This window comes from Gallus gallus, chromosome 2, assembly GCF_016699485.2.
Source record: "Gallus gallus isolate bGalGal1 chromosome 2, bGalGal1.mat.broiler.GRCg7b, whole genome shotgun sequence".
Classification (NCBI taxonomy): Eukaryota; Metazoa; Chordata; class Aves; order Galliformes; family Phasianidae; genus Gallus; species Gallus gallus.
In genome coordinates, this window is record NC_052533.1 from 127,848,038 (window position 1) to 127,871,064 (window position 23,027).

At 41.7% G+C, this 23,027-nt stretch overlaps 1 protein-coding gene across 5 annotated transcripts in view; it reads left to right on the forward strand.

The window, feature by feature from the left end:
- Window positions 1-23,027, forward strand: part of VPS13B (vacuolar protein sorting 13 homolog B) — a 411,590-nt gene that overhangs the window by 385,728 nt on the left and 2,835 nt on the right. For all 5 annotated transcript variants that reach the window (XM_040695919.2, XM_040695916.2, XM_040695918.2 and 2 more), the window contains exons 56-61: window positions 1,166-1,989; window positions 6,612-6,788; window positions 7,719-7,889; window positions 14,497-14,673; window positions 17,108-17,210; window positions 17,836-18,085. In XM_040695919.2, the coding sequence (XP_040551853.1) occupies window positions 1,166-1,989; window positions 6,612-6,788; window positions 7,719-7,889; window positions 14,497-14,673; window positions 17,108-17,210; window positions 17,836-18,085 (1,702 nt within the window). The remainder of the gene's footprint in view (window positions 1-1,165; window positions 1,990-6,611; window positions 6,789-7,718; window positions 7,890-14,496; window positions 14,674-17,107; window positions 17,211-17,835; window positions 18,086-23,027) is intronic.

Here is a 23,027-nt window from a genome sequence, read left to right on the forward strand (position 1 = left end):
GATAGCCCCAAGAAGACAGTCAGCTTTCTAAGTGTTAACTGACTTACGGACTTTGGCTTAACTGTTTGTTTTATTTAATACTGCTGCATGCTCTGCGGCGTATGTTTAGACCACACGTTATGTTTTGTATATCACAGTTAATAAAAGACAATCTAACATCAAAAGGCAAGTTGCTTTAGGGTAAACACTACATGTCTGATACAAAAAGAAGTCCTGAGTTGTTCATTTAAAAAAAAAAAAAGCATTTCCAATCATAATTAATTTTGAGTGCGTTCATAGATTTAGCATGCATTTAACCAGATCCTGTCATCCTTAATCATATGAGCTCCTGCTAAAACTGATGGGAAGCTTCATGTGAAAGGACTGTAGAAATACTTTTAGACCTGGTAATTAACTGCACCTGATTATAATGCTCTTTCTTAGAAGACTTCTCTCACTTCCATAACAGACCACAGCCTGGTGCTCAGGCTCAATGTGATTGCAACACTACCTATTTCTAACATGCACCACACCTGGCCTCCAGCAGTGCTGCTACAATTAGAATGGAATGTCTTGTACTGTTTTTATTTGAGCTATAATTAAGTATTAATCCCTCAGAAATTGGTCATCATCAGTACATAATAGTTCACTTGCTAGTTAAACTTGGCAAAGAGCACTTAACACTGGAGGGGGGGAAGCCCTCAATGCCATCACTATAAAAATGCTGTGGTGTTTAGTTGGAGGGCATTCTGCTTCGATAATGTGAAATGGATTATCCATAATAGTAGCCTTCAGTAGTGGCTCCAAGAAAATTCTGTAACAGCTGAGGCTGTACTTGAATTATTAGAAAATCTTATTTGTCTGCTTTAATATACGCTATATCGCAAATCTGATAGGGCAGTACTACGTATATAGGGAACTCCTGTCCAATCTATCCTGTTGATTGGTAAGAAATAGAAACGTGGCATAGATCCACTTCTAAGAAGTGGCATACTCCACTTCTTAGAATATCTCCTGGGTGATACCCACTGGGGTGATCAAGGCTGTCAGATCCCATTAACAGGACTTGGATGAGGAGTTTCCCGAGTTATTAAGTGCAGGTCTCCCCTGATGGCTTTTTTAAGCAAGATGCTAGCTGAACTCAATATATATATGAAGTAACAAACTTTTTTTCCCTCCCATCTAGAAGTCAAGAGCAGAGCCTGTTCTTGAAAGTGTTTATCAGTCAGCTAAGCCTTGCCGTGTTTGATGATATCACAAATCACAAAGTGTCGTCTGAACTCCTGCGGCTCACAGCAGACAACGTTTTCCTCCACATGGCCCCAACAACCAGCTACCTGAGACCTCTGTCACGAGAGCTCCAGCAGGACACCGGGGAAGGCCTCCCACCATTTTATAGTCTCCAGGTGTATTGTGAAGACTTGCAACTGGACAATCAGTTGTACAGCAAATCCAATTTCCATTTTGCAGTCTTGCTGTGCCAAGGAGAGAAAAATGAGACCATGCAGTGGTCGAGAGCGAACAACCTCATTGTTTCCAACAAAGATTTGGAAAACTATAAAGAAAACTGCTTTATAAAGCTTTGCATTGCTTTTTCTGAAGAAGAGAATTTCACGTTTCATGTGAATGACCTCAGCTTTGAACTCAAACCAGCTAGGCTCTATGTGGAAGACACCTTTGTTTACTACATTAAGACTCTGTTTGATACATACCTTCCAGAAAACAAAGGCGCTTGGCAGTCTGTGAATAGTTCTGATACTACCCAGATACTACCCAAACAAGTGAGAGAGCATGCAAGAGCTTTAGTCAAGCCGGTGAAGTTAAGAAAATTAACAATACAGCCTGTTAATCTGCTTGTCAGCATTCATGCTTCATTAAAACTGTATATAGCTTCAGATCACACCCCTCTCTCCTTCTCTGTGTTTGAGCGAGGACCCATCTTCACCACTGCCAGGCAGCTCGTCCATGCCTTGGCCATGCATTATGCTGCTGGAGCGCTTTTCAGAGCAGGTCAGTACTTTTTCTTAACCTGTAATATTTTTATTGGGTGCCAGGATTCTGTAATTGTCTCGCAGGCTGAGTAATCTAGATGTTAGCCATGCAATTACTGTTTGGTAATGATACAATATTTTGAGACACATTTCACGTCCCACCATGTGACAGAAGGGAAATAAAATGGCCGAGCAGACACCAGTGAAGATTTGTAAAGCTGTGCTAAACATTAGCCAGCCGCCTGAAGGCTTTACTAAACCCTGAACACAGCATAAAAATGTATTCTAGCTGGCTTAGGTTTTGTCATTTTATATTACAGTGCTAGACAGAATCAACTCACATTCCTCACATAAACTCCCCAAAACTACATTTAATCAAATTATTCAGCATGTTGCTCTGCATTCAGGAGTAAATTATAGCCCTGAATGTTGTTTTGTTGTTAAAACTCCTTTTGGCTGCAGTTTATGATTAGGAATCTGTCTTTCTTCATACAGCCTTCATGCTAAACTGGCACACAGATGTTTGCTGTCCTTTGATCCAAGAAGTATGAAGTTTGCTGTTACTAACTTTTTCCCAGATAGTATCAATAGTGAGCAATTAGTCTGGGAGGTTTGCAGGTATATTCTTTTTCCTGTAAATATTTGTTTATAAATGTAAATATATAAATAATGAAGTTATTTAGTGGGTAAATCCTCCTGGTGTGCAGCAGATTTTGTACCTGAAAGACGAAGAGGCTCCTCCACAATCACAAACGTGTCACATACTCCACACTGAAATGCTGGGTTTATTTTCCTGCGCATTGATTTTCTGAAAATCTGATGCGTACGTTTGTACTGCAGGTGTAGCTGTGTGTGTGACCTGATTTCTGTGCATTGATATCATAAATATATGTGTGCATTTCAGGTATCTGAAAACAGAAACAGTGAGCTACTGATCTGGTATTTCACTGTGTTAGTGCCCAATTCATACAGCTGATTATGGCAACTGTTTGTACAATTGCACACCATAACATTGTGCATGGATTCAGTGCTTCCATACGTAATTCGCTGCAAAATTTGCAGGTTTTGCTTTTTTGTACTTGTTTGGATTTGTTTTACAGTCAAATCCCATAGTGCAAAAGGGGAGATCTAGTTTCTTGCTAATTAAGAGTGGAACTGTGGCCAGTTGTGGTCCCCGGTGTGAATTTGCCTCCCCACAACTGGATGGGAGTGGTGCTGCGAGTGGTGATAGACTGCAGCAGGAAATTGAGGTTATATTGGCTTTTCATCTGCAACATCCCAGGTGAGGCACATGTGCTAGTTACAGATTCCTGAGTCTGGTCTTGGTGTTTCCTCCTGTGCTACTCCTGCAGAGTGCAGCAGTGCACAGGCCACCCCTTGCTTTGGGCTCATGACAGCCTGAAATCAAACAGATATAAATATTAAGAAATAAGGTTTGCTTCAGGGGAACGTCTGTTCAGGAAAGCACATAAGCTTATATTTAGTTATTAATTAAATCCCTTTCAGCATTAAAACAAATGCGTATTTTGAAAAGAGTTACCATGATTAGAATGGTGGCTTTTGTGTACAAGTGGCTGCCTGAGGAGACAAAGCAACCGCTTTACTACAAAGGGTTTGTCACACTCGTCAAAAGGCTGACTGTGTCAACAAAGTTAAAAAGAAGGAAAAATTCCAGTAGAAAGCATTATATGCTCTGCAGACTGAATCCTTTCCTCACTGTCAGGTGAGTTACAGCTCTTGGACTGGATTCTTGTGGAAGAGGGCTTGCTCTGCTGCATTTAAACCATGATAATCTTCTGCAAGATGAGGTGATGTTTGTTGCCCTTCTGCTTACCACTTTCCCATGCATAAATTGTTGCAGCATCTGCACAAACAGCATTCCCACAAAGATGTGTGCCTCTACTCCCTGTGGGATACGGTCCTGTTTTGCCTCCATGTGTGTGCAAGACCATTGCCACCCTGTCGAGGGACAGGATTGGCCTCACAGTCTCTTAATGGGATTGTATCGGGCTGCACCATGTGCTACAAAGGAGCAGCCAGGCTCAGGGTCTGGTAGGCAACGAATGGGGCTGAAGAGCTCTACTGAGCTCTGCATGCTGATCATAATCATAGAATCGTGGAATGGCTTAGGTTGGAAGGGACCTCAAAGATCATCTAGTTCCAGCCCACCTGCCCCACTGACAAGCATTGCTTGTCTTAAATTAGTGCAACTTGCAATGGAAATCTCCCATCCTATTCTAATTAAGTTAGCTTATATTTAAAAGTTATTAAAAATCTGTTTGAAAATATTACTGCTATCAACCACATCTAGCCCTATAGTTGCCTACAAAGGAAATGCAGTGACTTTTTCCTAATGCAGTCATAATCCTTTCATATTAGTGGATATAATTACTAAGCATACTTTGGGAATTGGTAGCCTAACGTGACACTGTATGTTTGCAGAACAGCACAGAACTTGTGAATGTGAGGGATTACTCCCAGTTCATCGTTTTTTTTTGTTCCCAACTTACTCCACACCTTTTCCTTGGGTTGGGTTGTGCATGCTTACAACGGATAGCCATGAATTTTGCTCACACCGGTGACCAAGGAGGGCCACCACAGACCACATGGCTCCCCCTGCACACTGCTTCCAGCGGTCCCCAAAACTGAGAGCCCTCAGGCTGGGGCCAGGTATAACAACCCATGCCCACAATACCAGGCAGCCCCTCAGCTTTGCATTCAAGCAGTTTCACTCCTGGTTTTATTATGGTTTTCTTACCTAGAATTCTGGCTGGCCAAACAGGTGCATGGAGTTGGCCTGGGTGTTGCGGGGCATTACCTCACTGTGTCCTGCACTTCCCTCCCATCACCTCACACCGTCCCATCTCTGCTTTGGGTACACAAGCGAGCAGTCAGGCACTGCTGTCCTGTTGGGCCTGCCTCGGCCGGAGGGACCACACTGCAACAGTGGCACCTTGGGGAATGAAGCAACTGCTTCAGGAATGCCAGAAGCATTTAAAAATAATGAGATGCATCTGCTTGTAAGGGATTATTGCAACATTATTGATCAGAAAAAGCAGAAAGAGCATCTTTTCCATCCGTACATGCCTCCCCACCCCTCCAGCTTTTCATCACTTCACACAGTGGCAAGCATAATTTGTTAAAAATATGACACGGAGGGAGTAGCAGGCCCGGCCTGCAGCGCTGGCTTCCTCTGCGTCCCCAGCGGCACGGGCTGCCAGTGGGACAGGACGCTGCTGGGCCGGCGGGGCTGAGCGCTCGGGGCCGCTCCGCTCAGCCGGCTGCCAGCAGTGCTTGTTTTTTGTTTTCATAGCGCATCCCACCCACTCCCTTATGTCCAGAGCGATTCCCACTTCTTATACTGCTTGTACTGGAGCTCTCAACCTGCCAGGGCTGAAATGTGGGACAGATTCAACAAGAATAATAGATTTTCCGGGAGCTTAGAATGATAGTATGAGATTAATTCATTTCATATGAGTAACATTTTCTCTTCTGTTGAGTTTCATGATTCAGCCTTCCACAGGAGTGACTGGGAGGGGTTACTAGCAAACAAGGAAAGCATCTGGATAGCAGGAGTGTGCGGTGACGGGATGGGAATGAGGAGGGCAGTGCAGATCAAGGGCCCTCGGCGGGAGAGCAGGAGGCGATCCTGTCCATCCATCAGCCGTCTGTCCCTGTCGTGCCTCGTGCGGCTGACAGCGCGAGCTGAAATTCTTGATGCTGAGGCTCAAAGAGTGGGCAGTTCCCGTTTCATGTTTATTGCCATCTTTGAATCACTCTCTCTGGACCGCCAAAAAAAAAAAGTTTTGCAGCACTATTTCCCTAATAAATCTGCTGCCAGCCAGCCTGAGAAAGACAAGACCTGCAAGCAGCTTTCCAGCAAGGCTTGCACAGATTGCTGTGCGCTTGGCCATCCAGCAAGCTGCTGGCAACCTCACATTTATATAGGAAACCAGATCCGCAGATACCTCTCATGGGATATGCATAGGGAATACTCCCCTATGAGTAACCTAATCAGCATGTAGATGTCATTGCTGTTTACACAACTGTACTGAGAAAAAGACATTTGTCTGGCTTTCACTACGCTTTGAAAGAAAATGATCAGCTTAGAAAAGTTGGGGTGGATTTAAAATAACTTCTGAAGCACTTGTCAAAAATCTGCATCCCCTTTCCTAACACTCCATCAAGCAATTGACCTCCACACTCCCGTAACTCAGTACACTGTATCAGCGCAAACTCGCTGTCACAATTCTATCGCATGAGGATGTGAAATCACGACACTGCCTTGTAGCACGTGGAACCGAGCGAGCAATCTGAACTTTCAGTGCCGTCCCCCCGTAGCTGTGAGAATCCAGCATCCACCTCCCTAACACACTTTTAGCAGAAATACGGGAAGCTCCTGGAAGGAAGTCATTCTAAAGCTATTTGCGAGTTTGCCAAAAGGATTTCTTTGATTTACGAAGTATGAAAGATTGCCATTTCTGAATTCATAGTGGATGAGTTATTTCCCGTGTTTTGCTCAAAGGAAGTTCATAATGCGATGAATTCTAGTGTGAAAAAGAGAATTAAGGAATAACCTTTTCACAACTGCTGCTTCTGCAGTTTTTGCAGGCGTAACATTTGTCTCATTTCTCCACACAGGATGGGTTGTTGGATCTCTGGAAATCCTCGGGAGCCCGGCTAGTCTGGTGAGAAGCATAGGGAACGGCATAGCTGACTTCTTTAGGCTCCCATACGAAGGGCTGACCAGAGGCCCGGGAGCGTTTGTCAGTGGTGTTTCCAGAGGAACAACATCATTTGTAAAACACATTTCCAAAGGTAATTCTTTCACTCTGACGCTCCTACTGCTGCCTTGTTGTCGTGCACTGTTAAAGAATGTGTTAAAATTTTAAACAATATTGCTTGCAGCTTTATTTGGCGTGCTAGGCTGCAGCGAAATGCTGGGAGAGTAGCAAAGCTCATATATAACATCTTATGTATTAAACAGATCACTGCTTAACTACGGTGCGTAAGAATGTTTCAGAAACTTCAGAATTTTAAACCTCCCACTGGGAAACCCAGCTTGGCTCAGCCAGTATTTCATGTGATAACTTCAGAAATATCGAAGGTGTTCTGCACTTCTGCTAACCATCAGAAATCCTACACTGTGTTGCCTCATCGTATTTATTATTTCTTTAAAAGAAAAAAAAAGAAAGAGAAAAAAGAAAAAAAAAAAAGTAGATACAGTTGTCATAACTGTGTAAGTATGTGGATGGGTTTTGACAGAAGGGCAGAGCTGGATTTAAAACACAAGCAGCTTTTGTTTTGTAAAGTCTGTCTAAACAGTGCCATCGCGTGGCTTTGGGCGGCCGGCGGAGATGGCTGCAGCTGCTTGCTGGTGAGTCAGGCTCGCTCAGGAGACGTCTGTGCGGGCTCATTCTGTACATATTTGTTTGCCTTCCCATCGCCCCCACTCCATTTAGGTTAGACTTACAGAAGTGTGGGACCTAGGGAGGGATGTTCGGATGAGTTGCTTTTCCCACCGGCTGAGCAAACCTGGTGAAGGCTAATGTAAAAGGCATGATGTGGACCGTAGAAGCAGCGTGGTGATGCTTCACGAATAGTAAAGAATGTTACACATGGGCAACTTTTCAACTGACTTTGCTGTTCTGCTCGTAAGCGCAGTATTTCAGCGAGGCAGTGAACAACTCCGTGTTTTAAATTAAAGCATTTTGATCCAGACCCAAATGTATATCTCCACGTATTTAGGTACACTGACGTCAATTACCAATCTGGCAACAAGTCTTGCTCGGAATATGGATAGGCTGTCGCTGGATGAGGAACATTACAACAGGCAGGAAGAATGGAGAAGGCAGCTTCCAGAGAATCTGGGAGAAGGACTGAGACAAGGGCTCTCTCGTTTAGGCATTAGCCTTCTAGGTAACGTACCATTAAATATCAAGTTGAGTGATAATACTGTTTTCTGATTTGCTCATCAGCCTTTTCTACGTGTGTGTTGTAATTGCAACGTGTGTTATTTTTCTGTGAAATAGTCACACTGCATGTCTATGAGATACCGTTTGTTTTTATCAAGGTTTAGTGACTTTGGTGTGTGATTTTTGCTGATAAAATAATTGCAGATACCGAACAAATTTGCACTCGCTTTCTTTGTGAAATATTTGCATCAGAACCTGATGTAAATCTCAGAAGAAAAGAATATTCTGCCCTGGGCAGGGTGACTTGTAACTAAGTCAGCACAAAGACGTCATCACGCTGGTGTTTACTTTTCAGCGAGTTATAGGAATGCTTTCTGAAGCTGATTGTTTTTGATGCACTGTAGATATCGGGGATTCTCGGTCTTGTTTGAAAACCACTTGAACTGAGCGCCGGTGTGAAGTAAGCTTTGATGAGGAATTCTGCTTTTACGGAGAGACCCAGATCATCCCGATTCGGTGTAACTGTGTTAATCAAGCAGCCAAGTGCTTGGATTAGAATTGAAGATTGCCCTGGCCATTTCAAAATCGTGCCTAAAAATTTGAAGGCTAACCCGTATTAGAAAAATCTCTGACAGAGGTTTTGCAGTAAGGGGCTGGATTTCCTAGGTTCCTTCTATTTGTCACACAGGAGAGGAATGCAGAGTTGTATTGTTTGGCAGACTTCCTTAGCGCGTCTTAAAGAGTACGAATCCCTTAGAGATCAAAGTGACCAAAAACAGTCCAGTGCAAAAGGTTAGAAGAGCTGAAGCTTGAAAGGATTTGTCCTCTTTCCTAATCTTCAGTAGTGTACACAACTCCTAAATTTGCAACCGCAACCCTGAAAGCCCCAAAGAGGAAGTGGTAAAAATGTTACAAGTTTGGGTTAAGTTACTGGAAATTATTTTAAGCAATAAGGTTAGATGATGTGAAGCACTGTCATTTGATAATGCCTGTAAACTGGAAAGCGAGTGTCCTGGGAGAACTGTGCATGCAGGAGAAATTTCGCATATTAGTAGCTACTACCCCAATAGTAAGCTGTTACTGGTGTTGCAAATCAAAGGCAGTTCAGGGGAGGTTTTATTTTTCCTTCTTGTTTTATTGGGCTAAGGGCAGTCAGGTTGAGAAGCTGGATGAAAGATTATGCTTTTAGAAGCACCGTGTCAGCCTGGTGTATGCGAGCTGGTGAAATGGTTTGGTGATCCCAGCTCAGTTATTAATAAGGCAGGAAGATAACGTGGTGGCTGTCCCCTTCCCCAACACACCAGAGCCCTTCAGAGCTAAAAAGTGTGAGCCCAAACTGCAGAGCACAACCTATAAGTTTGGCTGTATTAATTTAAGAGTTTCTGCTGTTCAGGAAAGCCGGGAAGCTGTGAAACGCATTCACAAATGTGCTGTTGTGGTATAACACGTCCCTGTGCACAAGGCTTTGGTTGTTTGCAGGAGGATGTCTGAGTTTAGGAAATCAAGATTTACAATTCCAGCGTCCCTAATTTTCCTAAGAAATCAAACTTCTTATTAGAAACTTAGAACTGCACATCAGCATTTAAAGAGAGCTCCTTTCCAAGCTGCTCCTACTCCCACTGTTCCTATTTAGAGAGTCCTCACAGCTAAATACGTCTTCTCTTAGCAATGCAGGCAGCTAAGCATTCAAATAAATAACGAGGGTTACTGCGTAACTACAGAACAGCAATTATGGGACCTGTCACTGAGGGAGGAGTCAGAAATATTTGAATGAATTTGTAATTTAAACTCGATTTTTTAAAAGACTATTTTCTCTCTGTGCACAGCAGCACTCCTCTAAATGGCATCGAGATCTCAGTTACGCTTAGTCCTACGTTTCAGTTTTTACGAACGCGTCAGAAAGCTGTTTCTGACCATTTCATTTAATGAATGTTGTGCCTTCCCTCCAAAAAGAGTTGCAGGCAAAGGGAGCTGCTGCTGTGCTGCTTCCTTTCACCGTGTTCCGAGTTAACATGAAAATGCTCACTGCAAAAAGACATCCAGGTTCTTTGTGCATAAGGAAACAAACCGGAGCTGCTCTGTTATATTCCTTCACAAGCATGAAGAGTTCAGATCAGTACAGGAATGCAGAGAGCAAGACCCCTTGAACCGTAATTTCTAAGACACTATAATTGTAACATGGAGAAGTGTAAAGAAGATTTATAGGACAGTCAGAGTGCTGTCGCGATTGCAAAAACCATCTGACTCGGGCGAGCAGCTTAAAGAACTGCAAACGTGGATTTCATGCCTAGGCACCGGCGTGTAAGAGCACTCGGCTCACTGATACGGTGTGGTATCCACACAGAACGAAGAGCTGCCTTTCTGATTTTTCCAATAGTCTGGCTTGTGGTGACCCCAATTCTGTAAAGCTCTTAAGCATGCACTTAAGAGCTTTGCTGAATCGGGGCCAAAATTATGTACTCTTGTCTCCTCCTCAGTGCAAGTTGTTCCCAGCGGTACATTCTTAAGTGCTTTGTCCTGTCTCGTTTTAAATGACTCAAGCACTGTCAGGGTGTTGTTTGATTTGATTGTTATCTTTGGCTGGCTGTCTTCTTCGCTAGTTTGGGGGAGACTGCTGGGTCATTTTAGTCACATTTGTACATGAAAAGAAGCAAAAGCTCGTGACACGTGTTGGGTTTTTTCCTTCTGTACGATCAGACAAAAATACAGTGAAATCGTACATAAAATGTTTGGATGACAGGCACTCCCCACCAAGGAATTATCTTTTGTATTTTGCTTGACAAGGGCAAGCTTAAAATAATAAGCCAAGTGTAAAAGAGAATATTGAAATGATGGGCCTTATTTTCAGCTACTGGTCCTAGTGAAAGTAACATGGTGCAGTAGCTCCATAAGAAAGTCAGTCATTTCTGAGTAACTGAAAAGGTGATAAATATTAGAAAAAAACATTATTCACGATTTCAAAAGTGCTATTGAATGCTATTCAGTTTTTAGGAAGTAAACTGATAGCAGTGCTGATTGGCAATGTAATTGTGCTGTGGAGAAGGTACAGCCTGGACTGCAGAAATTCAGATTTCTATTATGAAGGGATGATGTTGCTCTTACAGCGCCACAGTCACTGAATCGAGGCTGCTTGACATTTGCCTGTCTACAAACTGAACTGTGAGAGCCAATGCTAACCCTGCAGGTCTTGCTCTTCCACACACCAGTTGTACAAATACGTGAACGTGAGCCAACAGGTGCACCTTATTTTAGCTGTATTCCCATGTGATGTTATTTTCAGTGTAATAGACTTGTGGCAACCCAGAAGGACAATAGCAAAAAGCAAAATGAGCCAAAACACTTTCAGTTTTGGTAGCTTCCAGCCTCATGGCAGAGCATGGCCAGTTTCTCCTGGTGAAGGACTGGGAATATTTCCAATTATTCCTTGATCTGAAAGAGTTTGTTGCAAGCAAACTGAGCTTTGCTAAATTCTGTGAGCCATGCTTTTGCTACATTTACCAAGTATTGTTTGTCAGTCTGAGCAGGAACCAGTTGCTGCCAGTAATCAAATTCGTCTTGAAGTAGTGCAGTGATATACTCTGAACTATCTGAATTTGGTAGTTATTGAAGTATCTTTTTTGTGCTTACTGAGCAACATGTATTAACTAGAGTGCACCCCAGCTGATGCTTAGCAGATGTTATGGTACTGCTGGAACTTCTTTGGTCCAGTAATGGAAGAATATGTTTTTGTTTTGTTGCTTTGGTGTTTAATTTTATTGAGGTTTTCTTTATACAGGCATAATGTGTGTGTACATATGTGGACATGCATATAAAATTGAATGCCTAGGGTAACGAAGGGAAGAAGAATGGGGAACTGTTTCATAAAGATAAAAAAAAAATAAAATATAAGAATTGGAAAAAAAGAAAGAATGGGTAAGAAACATTATGGAGAAAGGGCCGGGACAACAGGAGGAGATTAGAGCTGCCTCCAGACTGTGAAGGTGAGACTGGGAAGGGAGGAACCATGGCATGTACCTCGTGCTATGCCTCCATCTGAGCACCTGACAGCAGCAAATGGGGGGAGACATTCTGATGTAAGTCTGTCCAGCACGGTGCTTCTTCCACTGACTTCACGTTGGAAAAAGAGAAACCCCATGGATACCACAGAACATCTGCTTCACACCATTTCTGGTGCAAGGAAGGGCGCTGAATCTCACGTGTGTGTTACTGTTGTCTCAATGCTGTTGGGGTTTGAGGTTGTTCAGCCTTCAATTTATATATATATATTTTCCTTTTATCGCACATGGTGTGTACAGGAAAGTTGCTGCACAGACCTGACTTCCCCACACACGAATGGTGGGACCAGCCACTCTTTATATTAAAGGAGCACAGTTATAGTTTGTTACATGATTTGTGGGAGTGACCACAGCATGTGAATGAGTTGTCAGTGTGTTGTGGTTTGAGATAAGAGACTACAAAGGGTGAGAGGGAGGAGAATACTGTTGGCTGTACTTCTTGCATGTTGGAGGACACAACTTGCAAAAGGGTTTGAGTGCAGTGGCACCACAGACAAGCTCAGAACATGTGTAAATGGCTGAATAACAGAAGGTGTGGAAGTACTAAACAATGGGCTAATTAAGCTATATATTATTTCGGGTACTGTATAAATAATCTTATATAGCACAGTCACAGCAGTTTCCATTCTGTTTCCTTGTCCTCTGGGCCTAATTCCAGCTGAGAAGTGCCTGGAGCATACCACAGGTCCTTTGGAGTAGGCTCTTATTTATTATTACCTTATAACATTGCTCAAGTGTATTGCAGTAAATAATTTACTAGTGCTAGGACTTAGGTGGATTACGTTTAATAAGGCAATAACTTCTGTTCTGAAAGCACAGTTGCTGTGGGTGACCTCGATAGATGGGGTGAAGGAGGTCACAGGGTAATGCAATACTGCAACTTAGCAGAACACCAAGTATTGTTTCATCTTTTCCAATGCAACCCAACTGTACAAAAGAAAAGACTGGACAAACAATCCCAATTGTGTAATGCGGTGTCGGATATTATTTTAGCCAAACAGCAGGAGCAGCTGGTAAGTACTAGTGAAACAGAACTGAATTGAAAATTGTATCATTTCCATGACATTAAATTAAGGAGGTTTCATGACCTTTGTAAGTGAAGAAGAGTAAATCAGCTGAACGCTGAGCTTCAGCAAGTGATCTCAATAGAAACGGGGTATTGTATTAAAAGTAGAACAGTATTTTCTGGGGAAATGCTATACATTTATCAGCAAATTATGCACATTCAGAAGTTGGAAGCGATATCTCTAAGAAGAAAGGGAGGCTTTTATGGGGGATGCAAATTGCATGAATAGCCGATGGATAGTATTCCAGGGGCAAGGATGTGGGAAAATGTGTGCTGCTTCTCCTTCTCGTCTTTATTTGTGCAGAACACCAGCGTACAAGTACAATATTAGTTCATGTTGTTCGTAGTCAGCAACTTCTTCGTTTATCCAGTAACAGTAACTGAAACCATCTGAACACTGGTTAGCGGCTAGCTGACTAGCGTGTGTCATGCTGGTAAACATATGGGGCCAAATACCTCTGCTGTGCTTGTTAGAATCTGTGGAATTGTGCCTGCATTTGCTTCCACATACAAAGCAATATCCTCAGAGATGCCTGTGTCACGGTAGAAATGCCCAGTTCCCAAGGTGAGATGCCGTCCTGTCCTTTGATACTTGGTTTGACACTAAAAGCTATCCAGAGAGCCCACGAACTTGCTTTTTGCTGAGCAAAGGACATTGGATCACGCAAACCATCTTCCAACTGATGTCACTTTGTCCAATCATTGTATTCTTAGTGATTTCCAAATAGCCTATCTATCAAAATTACAATAACTAGAGACATGTCTGTGGTTAAGTGGCTCGAGTAAACTAAAGATCAAAGAAACGTACCACCTCGCATACCTGTTTACATTTAGGAAGATTTAAGTTGGAGTTCTCTGTTGATACTAAAAGCTGGGAAGGTCACTGTGTCACTTGTAAAAGTTTGACCCATGCACATTAAAGTAAAATATGATCGTTTTCACAAAAAAGTAACAAAAAGTCTCAAAGTCTAATTCTGCTAATCTTAGTAATATATCAAAAGTTGCATTAGCTTATGAACATTTCTGGCAGTGGAAGAGGATATAAAAATGATGTATTGAATACAGGCAGTTTTTATTCTCGTGAAGTCTATCTCAGGCTTATGTGAAAATCTCATTTCCATAAGAGCTAAAGTCTTCAAAAAACTGGTGGATTTTATTCCAAGCCCAGCATTTTCAGAATTGCTACACGGAATGAGCTAAATTATACCAACTCAGCAGAAGCCTTTAGAGAAAGTAGATGGATGGTGAAAATATACTTTCACAATAAGTGATCTGAATGTTTAAAGAAGTAAAATACATCAAAAAATGAAGTGCATATTTAACTTAAACTGAAGCGGAAGTATTTTTCAGTTAATTGGTTGCATGCTAAATAGATGTGTAAGGTGGGTGGAGTACCATCTGAAATCTAAACAGCGTTCAGTTGCAGTGACACGATTTCTTCTTCTGGGATATTAATCTCCACTAACTTCTGGGGACTCTTGTTTTTTCAGGTGCAATTGCTGGCATTGTAGATCAGCCGATGCAGAATTTTCAGAGAGTGTCTGAGGGCCAAGCATCAGCAGGGCATAAAGCCAAAGGTGTTATCTCTGGTGTGGGAAAAGGCATTATGGGAGTCTTTACAAAGCCAATTGGAGGTGCGGCTGAACTTGTCTCCCAAACAGGATATGGTGAGTTTCTCCGTTTCCAGCATCTCCGTTTCAATTTTCATGACCAGATCTTTAAAATGCTCTTCAAATACAACCGGCTATGTCTAATTACTCAGCTTGGAAGCTTAGAGAAGGAGCTAAAAGTGCCACATTTGCACAGTTACAAAAGTACTCATTTTCTTAAAAAATCAAGTTGTGCTTCTCTCTTGTGTTGCCGATCAGTCTTGTATGGCCACAGAAACACAGAATGCAGAAAGCATGAAGTAATTGTTGGAATACACTGGAATTAGTTACAGAAACATATGTGCTTACAAAAGAGTTATTTATGTAAATGTAATCAAGCAACACTATGTCCAATTACAGCTTTATTTTGCGAATGCTTTGATACAGCAAGGCAAGAGTTAGGTTATCTCTATACAGAGAGTTATGTTCTTGGGAGAATATCCCCTTTATTTTGGAGAGCTGTGAGAAGACAGCCCTATTTTTAGGCACACGGGTAACCTTTTAACTACCAGAGGTGGGCTGTCAGGCAAGACTTAGTGGCAGTCACGTTGAATCCTTTTGCACTGAAGTAAATGCAAAGATAAGAAGAAAACACCAAAACACACTGATTTCTTTGCTTTCAGTATCATGAAATGAAAGCTGCTGGTCTGGATGTTTAAAAAGAGATGGATTAAGGGGGGCATTTGGGGAAGAAAGGCAGGGAGATCTGTTGATACAAGGACAATGTGTCATTAATTTTGCTTCACTACATGGGATAAATCTTGAAGATTTAGCCTTTAGCCACTAGCCACATTTATATTTGCGATGTGTTATTTAGAATGCACGTAATTCTCCTAGAGCTTAAGTTTAGGACATTGTTTCCACACTTCCCATTAGATTTAGAACTCGTTCCTTGAAGTAATCTATTGAAAGAAATAGTTAAATATTTAATTACTGTAATTCTTTAAAATGATTGCCTTGATTTTATCTGGCTTGTAGGAGTGTTAAGAATATCCACTGTCCTGAAATACACATCTGATAGCTGTAAAGCCCATATCAGTAAAATCAAAACTTTTGTCTGTTGTCATCTCACACTGTGTCCTTTTTGTTGACTGTGGAATTATTCTTTTTAGATTCAGAGCAGTCTTTATCAAGAAACTTCTAACAGTAGAAGGACACTTTTCATTGCAGATATGGTACATAACACATCATGTTTTCCATGAGCATGTGACAGAAGGAGTTAGCCAGGAAAAAACATCAAAATTGTATCAGTAATAGCTGACAGTGCGTGAGAGGAAAACAGGAGTTCAAGTAACTCTTACCCACAACTGGATTGGAAGTGGGACCGTGCCTCTTGGGGGGGACCAAGGGGTGGGGGACCACACAGAAATAAACACATGTTCTCTCTTTCTCCATCTGTAAATAACATTTTCACTCACATAATGCTGAGAACCTCGGTAAGCCAACTGTTACAACTGGGATGCTGCTTTTAAGTATTACCATCAACATGTGTGTTAAAAATTAAAGGGTTTTCTCAGTGCTGATGTTTTGTTTAAATTATTATCCATTGTGTAAAAAGGAATCTAAGTTATTGACACCCTTATGCAAAAAATGCCTTCTCCTTCAATAGAATGCTTAATTAGTCCAAACCCCCAAACCCCAGCTTTGTTTACTCAAAGAGTAACTTTGCACTAAGCCTTATGACACTACTGCTTACTACTTAGCCTACTTCCTGTCTTTCTTATTAAAATTTTTAAAACTAGTTAATTTGTGAATGTTTGGCAACCCCCTCATTCTCTTTCTGGTGACCGTACCTCATTTTTTCAAAGACCACAAGCCCTCTGAAAGCATACATACTGTATCATCTTCAGCTTTGGATAGCCTGTTTAGAGCCCTGTTAAACTGCTTCTTCTAGTCTCCATTCTGTGTGGGCATTAAGAAGTGTTCACAATAAACCAGATGCCCTGGGAGAACTCGTAAATGTATATGGATCTGTGCTTAACAGACTAAGATTAAGTGACTGAACATACAGGACCTAGGCAAACTTTCCTTCAAATTTGTACCGATTGTGGCACGTACACGGAAGTATTTTAATATTGGCGAAGAAAATTAACAACAGTCTTTATTTTTTATACATAAACTATAAGAGATATGTCCAATCCCTCTCTGGAATGATGGCTCTCAGGAGCATTATGTTTCTCTTAATTGCAAATGTATGGCAGATTTTTAGAACATGCGGTGTTTTGGGTTGTTGTTTTTTCTTTGATTCTTGCTAATGCAAGATCACCAGGGTTAAGTGCACAACTCTTGCATTGTAATATTTAATGAATTATCTTGACTACAGCTTCCAGAGATGTGACATCACTTTGGATCTGCGCTGTTTTATGAAATGCTTTGAACAGATGACATCACTACAGCATGTAACTGTTTTGTAGAAAACAACTACTAAAAACCTTAAATTCTCTTACCACAGGTATTTTGCACGGAGCTGGACTTTCTCAGCTTCCCAAGCAGCGCTCTCATCCAAATGATCAACAAGTTGAGCAGGCTCCAAATAGCCACGTCAAATATGTCTGGTAAAATTATTTAGACACTTGCTCATTTTTACATCCACATTGTTTATTAATAGGCTCTGGCCTGTGGTCAAGTTAACAGGCTGCTTCCTAGGAAAGGCTGAGTTATGGCAGTTTGTTTAGGAACATTAAACACGAAGGTAGTGCATAGAAACCCAATCTGCAAATGATGGGCTGCTGATCTGCTTCCAGCTTTGGAACTACAGAGCTGATCTTTATTTAATGGCATTCAGTGAGCTCTTATTTATCATTGCGACAAGCCCAAGAAAAATACTGCACATCTCCAGAAACAGCTGTTAGTGAAGATAGCTTTATTTTCTGTGCTGAATTTCTAAGCTGCTTCTCAGGGTAATTTTTCTATTAGGATGGGAAATAGGCTGACCTAGCATGGTTATTAGGCCAACTTTGCATTGAATGATTAGGGAGTTGTGATAAATAACATTTTCACATTTATCCACTAAATCTTGAGTCTTACATTGTTCAGTAATGGAGATTTGGAATGTACTCCATGGCTTATTTTCTATTTGTAGACGATAGCTACAGGCTTAAGAGCATTAGTGATCAAAAGAAGTCCTTGAGGATCCAGTGCCTAACACTGACTACTTCTTTTTTTTCTTTGATAACGCAGGAAAATGCTCCAATCTCTAGGGAAGCCAGAGGTCCATATGGCCTTAGATGTCATGATTGTGAGTGGGTCAGGCCAGCAGCACGACGGCTGCTTGCTGCTCACCTCAGAGGTGCTCTTTGTGGTCAGTATCAGCGAAGACACACAGCAGCAGGCCTTCCCCGTGACTGAAATCGATTGTCTGGAGGATGATCAGCAAAAAGACCTACTGAAAGTGCAGCTGAAACAACAGAGAGTGCCTTGCGATTTGGAGGTAAAGGATGAGTGATGATTTCAGTCAAAGATAAAGTCACAGTGGTGGTGATGCTTTTGGCAGCGGGCACCTTTGGGTTGAGAGACTGGAGGTTTAGGTTCCAAACTAGGGCACCCATTGTTTTCACAGACCTCATCGTTGACTGTTGGCCTTTGGATAAAAGGGACTTATCTCTTCTCTTCTGTCCTCTTACTGGTCATGAAATTTAGTATCTGTGACAGCGATTTCCTGAGGGAAAAATTAGTGGAAGTGCAGTTTCTTGGCAAGCACCACCTTGTTTCTGAAGAAGTTCTGATGCCTAGCTGCAGGTATGTGAGGTGCTTGTTTGCCAGTTAGAGTTGTGCTTACAGAGTCACAGTGAGAACAGTTCCTTTCGTCATTCTGTGAATTCTGTTTTAACAGTTCAGTAATGCTGATGCATCCTTCTTTCAGCGTGTATCTTATCTCCCCACTTTCAGGGAAGTGCTTTTTCTTGGCTGCTAGCTCTGTTTAGTTCTTTAGATCTTCTTTCTTTTGCAAATGCTATCTTTAAAAAAGACCAGTTCTCTTGCTGAGATTGGAGGCACCAAGTGTTTGCCAGGAAGAGCATAAATTCTTCATCTTCCTATTGAAAGATCTCTAGGCCATTTGAATGCTGAGGTTTTGGATGAGTTATCATCTTTTAATGGTAGAAGAATGGTATATTTTTACACTTTCGGGAAACAATGTTTATTGTATTAAATTCTCAAGTGAAATCACATGATTCTATGATTTCAGAAACAAACATATATGTCCCAATTGCTGTTTTTTTATAAAAGTATGTCAGGTAGTTAATACACTGCCATACCAGAAATTTCTGTTTCAAATATGCAAAAAGAGCATGTGTAAAATAACAGAAAGTATGAGGTGTGTCAAAAGTAAGAGAGGCTTCAGTGTTTCCAGTAAAATCCAAATTTTGCTGGTCACCGAAGAATTTCGTCATTGATTCCAGCAGAACAAGGACTTCATCTGTGTCATTCCATTACTTGGAATTTTTACGAAAGGCTTTTGAAGTGCTGAATTCTCTGTTTATATTTATTGTCTTTCCAGTAACATCAGTCTCACAGAGTGTTGTTGACTGAACTTGCCCTTTTGCATTGCAGTGTTCCATGAGGCATTACTTAAATTTGATGCAAGTGGCCAAAGCTCAGCTTTTCTGTCCCTGAACACTGTGTGGTTGCTGGAGGCACCCATTCTACTGAATCTAGCCCATCCTGCTTAGTCCAGAACTACTGTCCTGGAGGGAAGTTGATTTGTTCTCCCTCAGATTATTGATGCACTCAATTTGACCTAACCCTAACTTCAGCAACCGGCCATATTTTTTAATTGGATTGTAGCAGCTGTGGTGGCTCTTGTCTTTATATTTGGTTATCCATGGGATGAGGAGTAGGCTGCTGCTCTTTTGGGGGGATGCTTGCCCAAAGATTGCTGCAAGATGGTGATGCCTGCCTAGGAGGAGGAAAGGCAAGGGATGGGGAGTAATTCTAGTCCCCATAGCTGCTGCAGCTGGCAATATATAGGACTGCTAGGTCAAGTGGCTCGTGTAAATGCTCCACTCTACGTGATGTGCACAGAATCCAACATTCTTACGTACACATGCTAGTACACACCATTAAGTGACCTGCGTTGGAGAGGTACTGAACCAAATACATGTTTCTTTCTTTAGCTGTGGATAATAATATGAGACCTCCTACTCCAGTGGCATAATAATGCCAGGAGCTGTAAGCCTTGAGCCACCCAGCCTCTGTGTACACAGTGTCTTCTGCTGACACAGACTGAGAGTGCAGTGAAATGCAGTGAAAATGTATGGTATGATAAAAGCAGTGAAGAGTGCATGTGCCCCAGAGGTGGAGCAAAGTCAATTCCATAGAGCACTGGTGCTTATGGGAGCCAAGGCCTCCCTTCCAGCTGTTCAACAAGAGTGTGTAAAAAGGCTCTATGAATATGATAAGGAAAAAGCAAACTTAGGAGCAGCAAGCTATGGCTTGCAGATAAGCAGCTTCAGAGCTGCAGAGCTACACCTGAATAGACACGACTCTTAAATATTATTGGTAGGCTGTCTTGCTGTAGCTGAAGTGCAGGCACTTCTGTACATGATGACATTGGTGAAGACCAACATTTTTGCTGAAAAAATGCCCAGTTATGTCTGCCAAAATATTATGGTGAAGTATTACTGCCAAATGTAAATTATATCTATTTTGCTGATTATTTTGGTCAAAAAACCTGGGAGGGAGGGGGGGAGGGGGAGGGGAGGAACAAAAAAACAAATCATTTCAGCATTATAAAAGCCTACTTTTGTGTGTGTGTATTTGTCTTACTGTCCACCCAAAATAATTGCCAGAAGTTTTGTTTCAGCTCTGCCCAAAACAGTTTCTCCCTTTGCCTCTCCTCAGCTTCTTGGAACTATTAGGAAACAAAACATGAGTTATTCTACAGCTGTAATCACCAGAGATGTTATAGAGCATATTTTGACTCTTTCAGCAGTCAGTGTGCCTCATGGCTTGTTCGCCTCCTCAAGATATAACTTAATCCATCTGGCTAGGAATAACCTGGATGGAATCTTGAAAACTTTGGCACTGACAACATTGTTATTGAAAGGGAAGCATTAATTGTGCTTGGATTGTCTTCCAAAGTAATTGAGACACTGCGTGCTTCCAGACAGGCATCAAACTCTCTAAGAGCCTCCTACTTCAACTGCTCTTGATATAGTTCATTGCAGGCAGCAAAAATCGAAGGGTGCTGGAATTTCAGATATTCCAGGATTTCTTTGTGATGTTCTGCAAGAGGGTTTGCACACATGCTACCTGTATCATACTTGGAGCTGAAAACCATTCCATGGATTGTTAAAGAAGCCGTGAGAAGAAAAAAACCCCGAAAATAACAGACCTTTTTACTCACTCTGTGTGCACAAAGCAGACTGTAATTTCTACACATGCATCTGGGCTGCTACAACAAATATGCTGTAGCTACTGTAGATTTAGTTAGAATTGCTGATGGATCATTCTTTATAAATCATAGTTGGAGGGATTTAGGAAAAAAAATTGAAGTTCTTAACCCAGAGAACGTGACCATCTCACCTTAAAGGCCACGTGGTGTTTAAGATCCATCTAGCAGGTGCACTAAGCAACCCTTGTTCAAGTTTTGATTGATCGAATGGTTTGGCTATTAACATTACAGATTCTCAAAATAGTTGGCTCAGGAACTAAGTGACAGTGCTAGGTCCCACTTAGGGGAGAAAAAAAAAAGCTGTATAGCAGCAATTCCAAGTTTTTCTTGTTGCCTTGACAATATAAGCTAAACTGTAACTGGCTGGCGAAGCAGACAGTTACAGATGAGGTCATCTGGAAGCAGGTAGGATCCCAGATACCTTGGAAGATTGTCCAAGTACAGTTAATATTTCCTCCTGAATAATTATGCTGTATCTGTGGGATATGGCCTAAGTCTGAATGAATCAAAGAATCACAGACAAGTTTGGGTTGGAAGGGAGCTAGCTCACACCCATGGGCACAGAAATACATCTCACCAGACCAAGCTGCCCAGGGCCCCATCCAACCCGGCCTAGAACACCTCCAGGGATGGGGCATCCACAGCTTCTCTGGGCAGCCTGTGCCAGCACCTACCACCCTCATTGTGAAGAATTTTTTCCTTACATCTCATTTAAATCTACCCTCTTTTATGAGGTTTGCTCCAAAAGTAATGCCTCCTATTTTATTATATTCACCCATGACACCAGAGGCAGATATTGGTGGTATGGCAGCAGAGGGGCGGTCTGACAAAATGACGCCTGACATGGAAGTGCCTACGGAGCAAAGGTGTAGAATTGAATTCCTTCATGCAGAAAAAAATGGCACCCACTGACATTCACTGAGGGTCCTATGAATAATGGGTTCACCCAGTTAGGTGAGTTGAATGCCAACACTATTTCCACCTGCTTTGATAACTTTTGTCCTTTGGTCAGCGTGGAGTCAGAACTATAGTCTAGTTTACATAGGTGCTACTTCAGCATATATCTCTCCTTTCAACTGGTAAAACAGATGGACTGCTGAGGTGCTTTTTCTGTAACAGCAGACTGAAGCCATCATTCAGACATTCTCCATTGTTTGCCATGTATCTATCTGCTGCAGCAGCAGTCTGCCTTGCGATTTTTTTCCCTTCCCTTTAAGGAGAGCATAGAGGAAACCACGCTTTCCTCTGCCCATTTCTTCATTTCCATTGTTTCTAAGCACAGGCTCCAACTTTGAGCTTCTGAGTTTGTTCAAGAGCCTGCTTCCTTTAGCATTTTTGTGGCGATGATTGAAAACAGGAGGGTTTCTGCTTGATGAGCAGTGAATTCTTCTCCAAAGGCACAGTTTGTTGTTTGTTTAAAAAAAAAAAAAAAGGCAAGGGACTGTTTTGATTTGAACGTGACAGCTGTCACTATCTATGAATCATATTAATTATTTCTTCAAATATGCAATGGTTTGCTTCAAATGAGCCTTGCAGTCCAAAGATGTGACAAGATATTGATCCTGGCTGTTAAACAGAATCCAATGGCACTGCTTGAAAATACCATTGAGGCATTTGTAAAACTTCCTGAAAGACAGGCTGAAGGCAGCAGTCTTAGAATCCTCAGCATGACATCCAACAAAGAAAGACATTTTAAACCCTGCACAAACGAAAATGGTCAGCAGTTCTCCAACTGTAATTAAGAAATCATCAAAACCTATCCCTATGATTCTATGATATGATTCTATCCCTAGGATTCTATCCCTAGGGTAGTGTCTGCCTTTCTGTTATTTTCACATTTTGGAAATAAGTTCTATTCAGAATTACTTCAATAATGACACCACTGTAGCATCCATGGTGATATTTCTGAAATACTTTTTTTTTTTTTCAAGTAAGTCAGCTAGCTGATGCTTGCTTGCATGTTCTCCCTTCTCAGTCT